This window comes from Barbus barbus (assembly GCF_936440315.1).
Source record: "Barbus barbus genome assembly, chromosome: 7".
Classification (NCBI taxonomy): Eukaryota; Metazoa; Chordata; class Actinopteri; order Cypriniformes; family Cyprinidae; genus Barbus; species Barbus barbus.
The window spans coordinates 5,368,206-5,385,026 of NC_136735.1; the positions used below are offsets into that span (position 1 = coordinate 5,368,206).

At 37.2% G+C, this 16,821-nt stretch overlaps 1 protein-coding gene across 5 annotated transcripts; it reads left to right on the forward strand.

The window, feature by feature from the left end:
- The first annotated feature begins 551 nt into the window (after positions 1 to 551).
- Positions 552 to 16,036, forward strand: vps54 (VPS54 subunit of GARP complex). 5 transcript variants are annotated; one of them, XM_079422460.1, is made up of 24 exons: positions 561 to 673; positions 2,669 to 2,845; positions 3,584 to 3,825; positions 5,044 to 5,125; positions 5,243 to 5,277; positions 5,998 to 6,129; positions 7,426 to 7,811; positions 7,911 to 8,037; positions 8,927 to 8,956; positions 9,161 to 9,268; positions 9,353 to 9,405; positions 9,927 to 10,023; positions 10,712 to 11,079; positions 11,622 to 11,748; positions 11,891 to 12,072; positions 12,148 to 12,260; positions 12,414 to 12,477; positions 12,563 to 12,668; positions 12,831 to 12,918; positions 13,797 to 13,918; positions 14,000 to 14,080; positions 14,155 to 14,262; positions 14,339 to 14,433; positions 15,080 to 16,030. In XM_079422460.1, the coding sequence occupies exons 2-24, from the start codon at positions 2,698 to 2,700 to the stop codon at positions 15,183 to 15,185; spliced, it is 3,000 nt and encodes a 999-aa protein (XP_079278586.1). In that variant the 5' UTR covers positions 561 to 673; positions 2,669 to 2,697; the 3' UTR covers positions 15,186 to 16,030. The 5 variants fall into 5 exon arrangements, with proteins under 5 accessions (XP_079278589.1, XP_079278590.1, XP_079278586.1 ...); XM_079422462.1 differs by having other exon boundaries at positions 11,625 to 11,748; XM_079422461.1 differs by lacking the exon at positions 561 to 673 and adding an exon at positions 778 to 907.
- The last annotated feature ends 785 nt before the right edge of the window (positions 16,037 to 16,821 follow it).

Below are 16,821 nucleotides of genomic sequence, written 5' to 3' on the forward strand. Positions count from 1 at the left end.
AATCAGAACAAGTTACTGTATGTATTTATTTAGCAACAAAGAACAACATACACAAGCATAAAGACAATAAATGAAATATCCTAAGGACTCAAGTGTATTATATTACATTATAGTTGAAAACTGTATTGTTATTGTTGTATTTTCTCAGAAATATTTTGTATTGTATATTTTGTAAAAATGTTAATAGCTCACACTTTACCTATTTTTCACATTTTAATATAGAAAATAAATAACAAAAGAACAAAGCTGAATGAATGAACAGAAATGCATAAATTGCAAGCACAAAAATGAATGAAATATTGAATGAATGAATAAAAGAAAAAAAAACAAATAATAAAATAAAGAAAAATAAGTTCTTTAAAAACTATCTCGATATTTTTCTTGAAAATAGAAAAAGAAGGTACATTTATGAATGTACATCACATGTCATTTTTCGAGGAACAATAATAAAATAATACAATAATTATAAGCTCAGTATTTTGGCTAATACAAAGTATGGCTAATTAAAAACAACTTGACGAGTGTAAACCGGAAGTGTGTGGGTTTCGAGCGCAGTGCATTATGGGCCGGTGGCCCGCGGACCGCAGAGTGAGAGATCTGATCCGTCAGTGAGGATGTGAGTGGGATCTGACGATATTATGATCTCCAGGAGCTGCTTTATTTCATCTAACAGGTACTGGAGAGGCACTACGGTGTTTGTGAGTGCGCGAGGCGCTTTAACGGAGCGGAAGCGGATGTTTATTGTGATTAGCGCTCAGGCTAACAGCGGCTGGTTACGTGGAAGCGCACAATAACAAACACAACACACCAAACTGCTGAATCTGCAGGAAAACCACCAGACATCACACACTGAAATGTGTAATTAGACGCCTGTGTGTCAGTTAAAGATGGAGTTATTAGCGCTGAGGTGATTTGTGTCGCTCATAACAGCTGGTTTTATGATGAATTATTATGTATAAATAATCATACATCTGTGAAATGGCATAAAGCGGAGGTTTGTGTCTCCAATTCACTTTTATAGTGATTAAAATGAGATATTCAGTGGGGTTGATAGGTTTCTGGGTGAAGAAGCGTCTATAAAACGATATAAATGAGTTAGTTAAGAGTTGAAGTGTGTTGATGATTGATATGTGGTTTGATTTGATCAGCTCTCTGCTGACATGACTCTGTCATGTGTCCTGTGTCTCATCCATTAAACATCATTCAATATGTCAGTATTTAGTATTGGACTGCATTTGGACACATTCAGTGCACTGGCATTTAATTATTTGGACATTTCTTGGTTTCATGCTAGAATCCCTGTTGATTTGGGCTGAAAGACATTGAAATATATATATATATAGGTCACAATGCCAAAAAACAGCGATTCATTTTCGATATAAAGTATAGTTTTGTATGTATTTGTGGAGTGAAATTTGATTAACATTAATCAGTTGAATCTAGCTATTTTTTCCAGTTGACATTTGACCCAAAATTCAAAAGATCAAATAAAAAAACAATTTAAATTATTTCCAAGAAATACTGCTGTTCAAGAAAAAATGTGGTCAGTTATGAGAAAAAAAAAAAACACGAATCCTGCAAACATGTCCAAGTGACATTTTATGTAACATTTTATGTTAACCCAAAATTATATGTAAAGAGAGCTTTTGGATGGGATTTAATTTATGTAAAATTGTATGTATGTATATATATATATATATATATATACACAAATACATTTTTAGTTTTAACTAAATTAGGTTCTGGGCAACAACAAAAAAATACTGCAGTTTTTATAAATTTTTATTATAATTAATTAAATTATTGACTTATTTATTTTTTGCCTAACAGTGAGAATTTGTAGAAAAATGTGCTCAGTTATCATAAAAATACTGCCAAAAATCAAATAAAAATCAGTTGAATATTGCAAACATATCCAGTTGACATTTAACCCCCCAATTTTTTTTTTTTTAAGTATTAATTTCCTTATGTAAAGGAAATTAATACTTTTTAAAATAATTTTTTAGTATTGTCCCACAGAAATCTGTGAGTGGAGTTGTTGACCGGCGTCTGTGGGACTCACTCAGGGGTGATTTGTGCTGAATGGATGTCTGGTTGGCGTGGGCTTTGTCTTGAGCAGCGTGGGCTCTTCCTGCTCTCTGACTCTGCAGCAGCTGAAGTCAAACCGCTGCTCACTCAAGTCAAACCTCAGCGCTTTCCGTTCTCGTTCTGAATGATTAGAAAGCAGACGTGTGCCGAGCAGATCTCTCCTTCACTCTAGTCCAGGCTCAGAGGCCAGTTTTCTCCGTGTCTGCTCACTCAGGTGTGAAATCTGCTCTGAAAATCTGATTAAACGGCTAAAAGGGATTCAGATCGCTGAGCTGCAGGACTTTAGGGGTGTGTGTGCATCTCATTTCATCTTCCTCTTAACTGTTTTCACTCCGACTCACTTGTTTTTGTGCTCGGTGTGGGCGGAACAGATATTGTGCTGAATGAATGAATCTCCTGTGTTTTTTTTTTGTCACGCTCAAACCTGTTTTCCATCATTCAACTGAAACGTTTAGTATTACACAGCTGTTTAACCCAATCTGACATTAGTTTGAAGGGAAATCTAGTGCTTTTCCTCTAAAGGACAGGTACTTCCTGTGCTGTCAGGAAGTTGATGTGTGTTCTTGCGATCTCCTTCCAGTGAGCCTCGTATGTGAGGGATCCGCAGTGATGTCCTCCAATCAGGGCTTGTCTCCGATCGCTCAGTCCAGCGGCCCCAGTGATGGGCTCTTCAGGAAGCCCAGGGACCCGTCGATGGCCCCCAGACACTATCGGACGGCACGCTCCTTACCGGACGTCTGCCCTAAAGAGCCCACCGGTGAGAGACCTAACACCTTCCGCTTAGAAAGCCCATTTCACGTGCTTTTGAAGGAGTTAATTGTAATTAGATGTTTTTTAGTTATTGTTCTGTATAACTGCAGTGTTATTATAGTATAATTAATTACTATATTATATATACTATAGCTTAGATTAGATTTTATTTCATATCTTCTGTTTTCAGTTTAATTACAGTTAAAGAAATGTATTGACTCTGTTGTGGTTTTGTCATGTTAATTTAATTTATTTTTAAATATGTTCATATGTGTCTATTTTTACTTTATTTTTTCTGGTAGTTTAGTATTCAAAGCAAACTTAATGAAAATGGGATATGTTGCCTTGGCAACTAGCTGAAATAAAATAAGTTTAAAATATAATAATAAATGCCAGTTTATTTTATTTTAGTACTTTGTTAAACTTATTTTATTTCAAAGACAGTTATTTGTCAAGGCAGCATTTATCATATGTCATTTTTACCAAAACCTATTTGACTAGTTTTAGTTTGTAGTAAATGAGAAATTAAAAAAAATATTTTTTTTCATTGTAGTTTTTTTTTTTTTACGTTTGCTTCTATTTCTATTTATTTATTTCAGTTAACATTTATTTTATTTTGAGTTACAACATTTTTGGGGGGTTTTAGTTGGTTATAATAGCTCTGTGTAACTGTCAGTCTAAAAGCCTTGTTTTGTAAAGTAAATAGTAAATGAGTCTTGCCCACCCCCTGTCGTGGTCTGCACAGGTGAGGGTCGTGCTCTCTGTGACGGGCCGTCCGTTGTGGCCGACCAGCACCGCTGGACTGTGTATAACTCTAAAGTGAACCTCCCTGCGGCCCTGAACGACCCCAGGCTGGCCAAGAGAGAGTCGGACTTCTTCACTAAGACGTGGGGCCTGGACTTCACCGAGACCGACGTCATGCCTTCATTCTACCTGCCCAACATCAGCCGAGAACACTTCAGCTCCTACCTGCAGGAGACGGCTCAGGTGACGGCAGCGTCTCAATTATTCACACACTGCCTTCTGAAACCAGTCCCTGCACCGTCTACATAGACACGATCATCACAACTCATAATCACTGGTTTGCCTCTGACGCTCTAATAAGCTCTAATGTTTTCTAATTAAAATCATTCTTTATAATCTAAATAAGACTGAAATAACATATGGATGGAAAAACTTAAAATGAAAAAATTAAATTAAAATTAGAAACTGAAATAAAATGATATTGTATAGAATTAGAATTGCTTGCTTGGTACTGATACAATACATCTAATTTGAAGTACTAAAATTACTAAAACTAAAACTGAATTAAAGGTAAATAGAAATATATAAAACTAATACAAATGACAAAAGCGCATAAAATTACAAAAATTAAAATAAAAGCTGAAATTATAAAAAATAAAGCTCATTTAAAAGTATATAAAAATACTATAATAGTATAGAAATATTACTTCAATAATAATGTAATCTAGTTGAAAATATTAGTATAAGTACACCATAATAGTATAAGTAGTAATATATTAAATAATAATAGTATTATATAAATAATACCACCAATAATCATAGCCAACATATAGCACAAACAAATATTGAGTAAAATTGTTTCCGTGGTAACTAGCTTGGACTGAAATTGCTAAAATGTAAACTAAAATTGAAATGACAAAGCAAAGCTAAATAAAAATAATTAAGAAGATAATAAAAACGACAAAAGCATATAAAATGATTAAGTTAAACTAATTTAAAAGAGTAAATATATAATAAAAGCTTATTCATAATATCAATGCATACTATAATAATGTACAAATAATACTAGAATAACAACCAACACAGCACATAAATTAAAATAGATGATTTTAAAATCAGCTTTGTTGCTGTCTATGTAGGCATCTCTCTAGGGTTGTTGGTAACCTGACAGAGTGTTAATAGACACTGAGGGTCTTGTTCTGTTCCCTGTCAGCTCTTGAGCTGGAGAAGTGTCTATGTGGTCTGGGTTGGTTGTGTTTATCTCTCACACTCGTGAGAACTCGGGCTGGGCTCCAGACGATGGCAGGCTGTTTGTCTCTGTGGTTTTCTGAAGGTTACGTGACTCTGTTTTTCCACCGGTGACGGGAGTTTTTAGTCGTCAACGCACCGGCATCGGAAAGTCAGAATCTATTTTGTAAATGTTTCTGTCGAGGGTCTCAACTGTTTGTTTGTGTGTCTCAGAGGGAGAAGATTCACGAGCGCTGTAAGAACATTTGCCCGAGCAAAGATGATCTGTCAGTGCCCACCATCACCAATAATCACGGTACCGTTGAGTTTTGACAATAATGAAGTTGGCATCAGTGTTCCAGCATACAAACATACACTTAAAATCTGTATTATGATTGGAGGAACTTGTGTTTGTGGCTCATTTGTCTTGTAGATAAAGCCAGAGCTGAACTGGAGCAGGTGCCCAAGGTGAGAACTCAAGCTTTAAACCACATTCAGTTTCTCCATGCAGAAATCTTCCAGAACAGGCCTGCCAGGAGGTGGTGAAGTGATGATATTCACTTAAAGTTTGAACAAATTAAGTTTTATTGATCAGAAGTGGCTGTAAAGACACACATAATGTTATGTAAAGATTACCATTTCACATAAATGCTGTTCTTTTGAACTTTTTATTCATCAAAGAATCCTGAAAAATTAATGCATCACAGTTTCCACAAAAATATGAAGCAGCACAGCTGTTTTCAACATCGATAATAATCAGAAATGTTTCTTGAGCAGCAAATCAGCATATTAGATTGATTTCTGTGACTCTGAAGACTGGAGTAATGATGCTGAAAATTCAGCTGTGCATCACTGGAATCAATTACATTTGACAATATATTCACATAGAAAACAGTTATTTTAAACTGTAATTGTATTTTACAATTTGACTCTCTTTACTGTATTTTTTTATCAAATACATGCAGAAGAGAGACTTGCTTCAAAGATAGATCCGCTTTAGACCAAAGTATGAAACGGTGTTTGTCATCTTTACTTGAAGAGGTTTATGAAATCCCTGTGGAGAAAACGAATGGAAAGTTCTTCTGGATCTGAGTCTGCTTGAAAAGCGTGTGTCACTGTTGCTCTCTTGTTTTAAAAGGGCAAAAGTTTCCATGCCTCTTGACTTTCTTCTCTCTTGGTCTCCCTCAGATCTTCATGAAGCCTGAGTTTGTTCTGAATGATCCAGCCACGTTTAACGCCGTGTTGCCATGGTCTCACTTCAGCGTCGCCGGGGGCAAGAACAGCCGAGATGTTGCATCGTCACGGTTACTGCAGGAAAAGGTGCCAATCTGTCATTAATTGGTACCATATGTCATCACTAGCAATCAGTGTTATATTAGTAAGATTACAATACTATAATAGTTTCTTGATAAAAAAATTTAAAAAATCATTTAATTTAAATTTTTTTTTTTGTGGTAATTTTGTTGTGGTTTTGTAATTTTTATTAGTTTATTTAAATTTGCCTATAGTTTATATTAACTTTTATTTCAGTTGTAGATATTTTATTGCATCAAGTCAATTAAAATGAAAACAATTGCTTTGATAACTAGCTGAAAAAAAAACAAATTATATTTTATTTCAGTTAAATTTTATTTTATTTCAAGTACAAAATTGTATAATTTTTTAATTATAATAAAACAATAAAATATTTATTATTTTAATAAAAATAATATTTGCTTATTTTGTTTATTTATTTTATTTTTATAAAATATGCCAATATGCTAATTTTAAAATTTAATTGTTTTATACTTATTCTTCAATGTAAATATTAACAAATTAGGCATTTCTCAATTAAATATTTCTTCTAGTTTTTAAGTAGCCCTAAACATCAAGAGACATAAACAGTCCTACAATTAAAAGCAAATAATTATGAACAATTTAGCAAATGAAAACAATAGTCTGGCAGAACATCCCATAATGATAAGCTCTAAATGCAACAAACGTATGTCTGTGTGTAGTTGAGTCACTATTAGTATTAATTTTAATATGCCTTTATGGATTTTATTTAATTTGTTTAGTTTCAGTTTTAGGTATTTTAGGATATAAAGTTAAACTAAATTTAAATGAGAAATTACTCTTGACTAACTGAAATAAAAAATATATATATTTCAGGTAAGTTGTATTTTATTTCAAGTAACAAATTAAGTTTTTATTATTATATTTAAAAAATAATACTAACAAAAATATTTATTTTTAATAAAAAACAAATTCATTTATTTTTTTATGGTTTGAATTTTAGTTCACTGTAAAAAACCTTGCTACTAATACCAGGACCCCCCCCCCCCCCCCCCCCCCCCCAATATACCTCTTTTTGGGGGATAATGCCAATATGATAATTTTAATACAATATTTTTTTATATATATAAATATTAACAAGTGAAGTATTTCTCAATTAAATATTTCTTTTGTTGTTTTTCAAGTAGGCCTAAACATTCAAGATAAGTAAACAGTCCTATAATTAAGACATAACACAAATAACAATGAACAATTAAACAAATAAAACAGTAGTACAAGTACATAAATGAAGTGAAGAGTCTATCCCATGGTAAAAGGCTGTGAATCTCTGTCTGTGTGCAGTTGAGTCACTATCTGGACGTGGTGGAGGTGAGCATCGCTCGGCAGATCTCTCTCCGCTCCGAAGCCTTTTTCCACGCCATGTCATCACAGCATGAGCTCCAGGACCGTCTGCGAGAAACGGCGGACGCCGTGGCCAAGCTCCGCGCGCGCACCGCCGCCATCGACCGTGTAATGTGCCGCGGGCCGCTGCGAGCGCTGCGGGACGCCCTGACCCACAACAACTGCATTAAACTACACAACAAACTCAAGCTGATGGCCGCCGTGCACCAGACGCAGCCAACGGTGCAGCTGCTCCTCTCCACCTCAGAGTTTGTGGGGGCCCTGGAGCTCATCACCACCACCAAAGAAGTGCTGCAGCAGGAACTGCAGGGGATTCACAGCTTCAGGTGTGCAAACACGCATATGCACACGCTAACCAGGAAACATACTAGGAAAGCAGGAACGTGCAATGCATGCCGCTTATTTCCTGCTATTTGTGTCCGCAGGCATTTGGGTTCTCAGCTCTGTGAGATGGAGAGGTTGATCGATAAAATGATGGTGGCTGATTTCTCCACGTACGCTCAGAGCGATCTCAGTCGACCCTTTGAGGAGGACAGTCAGGTCCTGGAGAAGGTCAGACTCTTTCATGTGTCACCAGGAATCAAATGTGCCTTTATCTTCTGAAATAAAAGGGGTCATTGTAGTGTGACAACATACCGTAACTCTCACAGCACACATAACTTCCTCCTAAAAGAGCATTTATCAAAGCTAAACTACAACAATGTATTCGGTATATAACAGGTTTAAATACATGTGGATGTATCTTACTTAAAATTTAAGTTTGGGATCAGTGAGTTTTTTTTTTTTTTTTAATCTCTTCTGCTCACCAAGACTGCATTTATTCAATCAAAAATTTATGACAAATTTTGAAATTTTATTACAAGTTAAAATAGTTTTCTATGTGAATATATTGAATATTCACATTTCTGATACATTTCTGATTATTATCAATGTTTAAAACAGTTGTGCTGCTTCATTTTAGTGGAAACCTTGAAAATAAATATTTTTCAGAATTCCTTGATGACTAGAAAGCTCAAAAAACAAGCATTTATTTAAAATAGAAGTATTTTGTTGCATTATAACTGTCTTTACTGTCACTTTTGATCAATTTAATGCATCCTTTCTGAATCAATCGAAACAATTGAAAATAAACACTCACTGACCCCAAATGTTTGAACAAAAAAAATAAGAGAGAAAAATTACGCTTTTTTTTTGTCACATGAAAACCCAGATTATTTCCAAATACGTCTCGTCAAATGCGAAACTGAATTTGTGAGTAAATGTCGAAGTTGCACATGAATTGTTTGAAGCAGACCACAGCAGCGGTTTCCAGTGCCCAGGTGTGAATGCATTTAGCCCTGTAAATCGTATCATGTGACTGCACTGGGTAAATCAGGTCATGAATTTGTTGGATGTGGGCCAGTGTAGGTTTGAGGTTACAGTGTGAGATCTTCTTATACAGGTCACAGAGCAGCCTGCAGCATCAGGAAAGGTTGGTCACGCTCCAGATCCCACGCCGACCAGCAAAACAAACCGCCGCTTGCATTTAATTTCCTTAATGAAAGTACAAAACCACAGACGATGATCATGAAAGCTGATTCATTGTAATTGGAAATCAAATCAAGACAATCTCAGCAGCATGTGTTACGGGAGATGATTTAATTTGATTATAAGTGTGTGTGTGTGTGTATCACAGGATCGCTTGCAGTCTCTGGTTTTTGGCCTGTTGAGACAGAGGAAGCTGGATTTCCTGGACATCTACAGCGAGGAGATGGTGCGTGCCGCCAAGAACGTCGTTCGACAGGTACAGCACATGACCGACAAACGAGACGGAGCAGAAATGTGGAAAGACAGATCAAAAATTAATGTTTCTCTTTCTTCCCTGCAGTGTGTTGTGAAGTCTGTGTCGCAGATCAGTGAGATCGATGCAGACGCTGTCAAGTAAGTTATGAACATATGTGACCCTGGACCACAAAACCAGTCTTAAGTGTCAGTTTTTTAAAACTGAGATTTCTACATCGTCTGAAAGCTGAATAAATAATCTTTCCATTGATGGATGGTTTGTTAGGATCGAACAATATTTGGCTGAGATACAACTGTTTGAAATTCTGGAATCTGAGGGTGCAAAAAAATCTAAATATTGAGAAAATCGCATTTAAAATTGTCCAAATTAAGTTCTTAGCAATGCATATTACTAATCAAAAAATAAGTTTTGGTATATTTACAGTAGCAAATTTACAAAATATTTTCATGGAACATGATCTTTACTTAATATCCTAATGATTTTTGGCATAAAAGAAAAATTGATAATTTTGACCCATACTGTGTATTTTTGGCTATTGCTACAAATATACCTGTGCTACTTAAGACTGGTTTAGTGCTCCAGGGTTGCATATGTATTCAGTGTAAATATGACAGCCATGTTTATCCCAGCTGACGGTGTGTGTCTGTGTGTGATGTAGGTTTCATGAGCAGATGCGCTTGATGACGTTTCATCAGTGGTTTGATCTGCTGCTGGATATTTTTGAACACTTCATCCTGTTCCTCAAGAGGATCAAGGTAACGCAACTTATATTCTTTAAGACATTCAGCAAAATCCCTGAAAAAAAACACACAATATGTGTCTTAAAGTACTTTTTGAGCAGCCAATGACATTCAGAATGCTTCACTCAGTTCATGTTTTAGTTTGTCATCTAATATTTTTTATTTTGATATTGATATTTGCAGTTTTCTTGTTAATTTTAGTTTAAGTTTTCATCATTTTGTGCTTTTGTCATTTTTTTTATTATTAATATATTTTTTATATTTTTTAAATATTTTTATTTAGCTTAAATTTATTTTTAAGTTTTAGTAATTTTAACTTGAACTTTCAGTTAGTTTGCCAATAAATCGTTTCTAATTTATGTTCATTCATCTAATATTTAGATTTTATTTTGATATTTTAATTTTACATAAAGTTACATATTTTATTAATAAATTAATTTTTTAAATTTCATTTTAGTCCTAAAACTTGTTTTATTTCTGTTGATTTTTCACGTTTCAAATTTATTATATACTATTAATATTTTATATTATTTTTAGCTTTATTTTAGTTAGCAAAGTATTTTTAATATTTTTTTAGTTTAACTGTTTTTAACGATAACAGCACTGTTAAAGATGCATTTGAAGAGCTGCATTACCCTTGAGATGCATGATCAAGATTCCTCAGTAATACAGTTGTACTCAGACTCACTGGTGTTTGTTTTAGGCTACGCTCAGCGCCATCCGCAACGTGGTGCTGGAGGTGCTGGACAGCAGCCAGAGGAGTCGGCTAGCAGACGTTTCCTCGGCAACCAATCATTCTGACGGCAGGACCAATGAGGACGAAGAGGAGGAGGACTCTGGAGGCGGGGAAGCGGAGCTGGCGTATCTCACGCACGAGGGGCTGTTCATTAGCGATGCGCTGAATGAAGCGGAGCAGCGCAGTAACGCGGCAGCACATGCGCAGACAAGAGCGCAGACGCGCACAGATGCCTGCGGAAGTGACTCGGCCTCCGCAACCACCGAATCCTCCTCCAGCAGGGAACACAACTCCAACACTACCTCCTCCCTGCCCATAGGGGGCGCTGCTGCGATGTGAGTTATACTGCATGCTGTTTTCATTACAGAAACATGCTATATAAAGCATACCCTTCAAAAGTCTGGGGTGAGAAAGATTTTTTTTAAAAGATATGCATACGTCTGTTCAAGAAATATGCATTAATCTTATCAAATGTGACAAAGTATTCTATTTTAAGTAAATGCTGTTCTTTTGAACTTTTTATTCATCAAAAAATACTGAAAAAAATTGTGCTTACCATTGTCCTTACAAGAATTGCCAATAATTGGTGAATCATCTTTTTTTTTTTTTTTTTCATTACAGTAATGGGAATTTGGCCATAAATATGAAAATAAAATAATGCCACTATGAATAAAAATTGTAATGGTTTTAAACATAGACTTATTTCTTATATTTCTATTTGTTTATTTTTCTGTTGGGGCTGAAATACAGCCTGGACATGTACTTTATTTGTTTCCCCTTTATATGACCTCTTTAAGATTCTTTGTGTGACACTGTGAATCAGCCTCAGATTTGAAGACCATGAAAATATTGTAAATATTTTCCATCCCTGTGGCAGCAGTGAGGACGTGATGCCGTCTGATCTGGAGTTGGGTCGGGTGGCCAATAACGCTCAGGAGCTGCTATACACGGCCTCAGACGTCAGTCACGACCGCTGCATCAAAGTGCTCATGACGCGAGCCAAGGTAAACACACGACACACACACACCTGAACTGGTTTGATTACTGTATGGGATCGCTGCTTTCAAATCTACCACCGAATTCCTTCCGCCTCACCCTGTCTGAGTTACGTAACGCTGACAGCTGTTGGTGTGTGTGTGTGCACAGGACGGCTCTCTGGAGCGCCTGAGCTCATCAGAGTTCGTGTGTTTGAGTCAGGCGGTGGAGTCGTTCGTCTCGGACACGGAGGAGCTGTGTGGCCGGCGCAGCGTGAGCCTGAGGGGGGCGCTGCAGAGTCAGGCCTACCGCTTCGTGCAGCGCTTCCACGAGGAGCGCAAGACTAAACTCAGGTACGGCTGCTGTCAGTGAAGGAGAGCTCAGAGCTGTCAGAACTCAGTGAGTCACGGTTGGTTGTGTGTGTGCAGTCTGCTGCTGGATAATGAGCGCTGGAAGCAGGCCGAGGTCCCGGCTGAGTTTCAGGATCTGGTGGACTCCATCGCTGACGGACGCGTCACGCTGCCTGACCGCAAACCCACTGGTAATAAATCCTCCTTTACTGTTGCAGTTTATTTGGCTTTAATAAAGGTATTTTCAGGAATCCAGATTTCTTTTCTTTTTTTTCATAAATAATTATACAATAATAATAATAATATTATAAAATAATAAAAATATTTATTATTATTATTACTAGGGTCCAAGGACAGGAAGCCCAGTGACTTTCTGTTTGTCGATGGGCAGAAGTATGCTGTGGTTGGGTGAGTTTTCAGCGCTGGAGCTTCATTTCACTGCTTGTTCTCTCTAGTCCCTATTGTGACCTTTAACCTTTGTGTGCTGTGACAGGACGGTGCTGCTGCTGATCCGGATGTTTCTGGAGTACTGCCAGTGTGTGAACGACATTCCCTCCATCACCACCGACATCCTCACGCGCCTCGCCGACCTGCTCAAGGTGTGTGTGTGTGTGTGTCTGTCTGTCTGTCTGTCTGTCTGTCTGTCTTTCTGTCTGTCTGTGTGGTGTGTGTGTGTGTGTGTGATGCTCAGTTCGTTCAGCTGCAGGTTGCACTGTGACATCACTTGACTGACAGGTTGTGCTTTGTTTCCGTGGCGACAGCACTTCAACTCCCGCAGCTGTCAGCTGGTGCTGGGGGCGGGAGCTCTGCAGGTGGTCGGCCTGAAAACCATCACCACCAGAAACCTGGGTGAGAAAACATGCACCACAACATCTCAGACCCAACAGGAATGATATTTACCAAAGCGCGCACAACGCTGAATCTGACAGCAAAACCTCATTTGTCTAATGCCTTTCACAGGGTTACTGTGGGTCCTTAAAGGGTTATTCCACCCAAAAATGAAAATTAGCCCATGTTTTACTCACCCTCAAAGCATCCTAGCTGTATGACTTTCTTCTTTCAGACGAATCCAATCAGAGTTATATTAAAAACTTTTCCCTTGCTCTTCCAAGCGTTTGAATGGGAGTAAGCGCATGTTTTTCTTCAACAGTCCAAAAATAGTTAAATAAAGTGTGCGCATCCATAAATAAAACGTGCCTCACATGGCTCCGGGGGGTGAATGTAGTGAATCCATGCGTTTTTGTTCTAAACATGTTCTCACTTCAGCTGACTGTCATACATGCAAGATAAATAAATAAAGGGTTAGTTCACCCAAAAATTAAAATTCTGTCATTAATTACTCATCCTCATGTTGTAATTAATGACAGAATTTTCATTTCAGTCATGGGTGAACTAACCCTTTAAAAAGTCCTGCATTGTGTATAAAATCTAAAATTTTGGTTGCACAATAAACTCTATCTGGCATTTAATTCAACACAATTCAGTGTAAAGCAAAGACATTATTCAACACACTTAGTATATAGATTTTAGCATCAGAACATTAAAGTCCATTGCCTGTCTTTAAACAAGGTATCATATTTGCAAAAATCCCATCGACCTCTAATTCATATATATTGATATTTGACCCTCTAACTGTAGCACTCTCTATTCTAATTCTCTAAAAAAAACACTAGCTTCTCTATCAATTTTGGATGTTGTCAGAGTCGTGTGTGTGTGTGTGTCCTCAGCTCTGGCGTCTCGCTGTCTTCAGCTGGTGGTTCACTACATCCCTGTGATCCGAGCACACTTTGAGACCAGACTGCAGCCCAAACAGTACAGCATACTGAGACACTTCGGCCACATCACCAAGGTAGACAAGTGTACATCCACAAAGCACTCAGCTGCACGCCCTAACAGCTGTTCTTACCCTCGGTGTTGACTCTCTCTTCAGGACTATAATGATCACATCGCAGAGATCTCGGCTAAACTAGTGGCCATCATGGACAGCATGTTTGAGAAGGCTCTGTCTAAGGTGGGTTTGCACCTCTGTGATCTCTGTGATGTTTGTGTGGTTTATCACGGCTGAAGCGTGTTTGTTCTCTGCAGTATGAGGTGAAGGCCCCGATGCCGTCTGCGTGTTTGCGTAACGTGTGTAAACAGATGGCCAAAATGCACGAGGCCATTCATGAACTCTTACCGGAGGAGCAGACGCAGGTAAGACTTCACACGTGATGTTTGAGCCGTCAGCGTGAACCAAGATTATAAACTCATGGTGTGTGTTTGTGTGTAGATACTGTTTCTCAAGATAAACGCCGGCTTTAAGCTGCATCTGAAGAGACAATTAGCACGGCTGGGAGTCATCAATGACGGCGGACCTCAGTATGGGTGAGTGTGTGTGTGTGTGTGTGTGTGTGTGTGTGTGTGTGTGTGTGTGTTTTACAGCAATGAGAATCACCAGTGACTATGACAATTACAAAAATAGGCTTCATTTTATAGAAAATGGTATGTGCTGTAGTGTATCTTTTATTTTGCATATTTTTAAAAAAATTATATAAATGCAAATGTGTGTGTGTGTGTGTGTATGTATACATATATATATATATATATATATATATATATACTTTTTTTTAATAGTTCAAGTTATAAAAATGATCCTGTTCAAAAGTTTACATCCCCTTGATTATTAATACTGTGTTGTTGTTACCTGAATGAGCCACAGCTGTTTTTTTTTTTAGTGATACTTGTTCATGAGTCCCTTGTTTGTCCTGAACAGTTATATAATTATATAATAATAATATATAATTAATATTATTTAAATTTTTTCTACTTTTATTTTAGTTTAGTTCTACTTATATATTTTTTATTATTTCTTTAATATTTATTTTACATATAATGAATATATATTAATAACGAGTATATTTTTACTATTATTTCCGGTTAGTCTTTTATTACATTGAAGTGTTTTTTCTTTGAATCCTGAGACGTGATTTGTTCTTGATGAGATGAGCTCGTGGTCTTCCTCTCTCTGCAGGCTGGTGATGGTGGACGTGGCGTTTTACTCTGAGAACGTGCAGGCTCTGCGCTCTCTGGAGCGTCTGGACTTAAACATGCCGGAGATCTGGGAGCAGAAAAGGTGATGACGGACAGCTCGTCCCGGCAAATCAGGCCTCTCCGTTACGCCTGCCATCACGGTGACCAGCTCCGAGGTCATTGGATGAACAGACTCGGGACTCGAGGTCTGGCTTGTTTTAATACCTCTGTGACACTGGAATGATCCAGCAGTGCTCCTTCCCCAGTCACTGACGCGTGCTCTTCACCTGTGACTGAGAGACTCCTGTGCTAACAGGACAGATTTCTTACGGAGACCAAATCAGGACAAGCTGGAATGCAGCTAGGAATTGTGGGGAAATTGTTTTGTTGTCGGAGACGCGTCCTTAGTGCCTCCTTCAGTACCGCCACTACAGTGCAACTCTCCATTCATGTGCAATTCTGTCTGATTATTATTGTTGTTATTATTGCTGAATTATTTAATCACAGAGGAATCAAGGAATGGTTATTTATTTTAATTGATTTTGATGTTGGTTGATCAATCATGTTTTTGTTTTTTTTCACATAAAGCTTTCAGGTGATAACGGCCGGTTGGAGAATCAGTACTAAAAAGGGTTTTAAACACATTTTGCTGACTTGTTCTCTGATTTTCCACCAACATGAATATGATTTTAATGGCTGCTTTTGGTTTTCATGTTCAGAGTCGCCGAGTTGATGTATTAAAACTCTGGAGGGTTAAAGGACAAGGATTCTAGTCCATGTTTATCGGGAGAATCTGACTAATTAAATGAAGCCTACTTTATATGGTCTGCATGGAGAAGATCTGCTGTACTCAACTTCATACTCTTCAACAAAATCAGATAAAGCCTTTTACAAGAAGCTGGCTTAGATTAGTGCTGTCACATGATTAATCACAGCCACAATAAACGTTTTTGTACATAATATATGTGTGTACTGTGTATATTTATGTATAAATACACACACATTCATATATATATTAAATATATTTATATAATATATAAATTATGTGAATATTAATATATGCATGCAAATATTTTCAAAATATATACTGTATGTGTGTGTATTTATATATGCATAATAAATATGCACAGTGCACACGCATATATTACATAAAACTTTTATTTTGGATGCGATGAATCGTTTGACAGCACTAGTTTTGATACAAAAACTCTTCAAGATATTGGTTGCACTGACTCCCAGCACCCTCTTATGCTAAATTATGAAATGTAATTGAAGTCAGAGGAGAAAGCTTCTGTATTCATGCAAAGATTCAGCCAAGTCTTAAAATGAAAGAATTCTTCATGAAGATGTATCATAACTTCTTGTCCATGCAGACTAGAGCATTAACTCGTTTTCTCCAGCATCCACAGTATTACTGTAGCCCCGCCTCCTCTCCAGTCTAATTTGAATAAATCGAGGCCTGTGATAGGTTGGTGTAAATGGAGACTGTTTTTAAATCACATATTGTTTTGCTGTGAGCTATCGTTGACGGTGGGCTTCTGTTCAGAAGGATCCACGTATCGCTTTATTTAACACTCGTTCTGTCCGGTTCAAAAGTGCCTAACCTTTTATTTGGTATCAAAAACGTCTCAAACTGTACATCTGTGGGCTACAGTGCCGTGTGTGTGTGTGTGTGAGAGAGAATGAATGAGTGAGTGAGTGTTTCGAGGGCCCTTGTTGCGGCAAAGAAATATACTGATGGGA

Bases quoted from the DNA above. Each gene is read 5' to 3' on its own strand.
- vps54 (XM_079422460.1), top strand. From the start codon at position 2,698: ATGTCCTCCAATCAGGGCTTGTCTCCGATCGCTCAGTCCAGCGGCCCC. The intron at 5,126-5,242 runs GTACCGTTGAGT...TTTGTCTTGTAG, and splicing joins CACCATCACCAATAATCACG to ATAAAGCCAGAGCTGAACTG. The intron at 12,261-12,413 runs GTAATAAATCCT...TATTATTACTAG, and splicing joins GCCTGACCGCAAACCCACTG to GGTCCAAGGACAGGAAGCCC.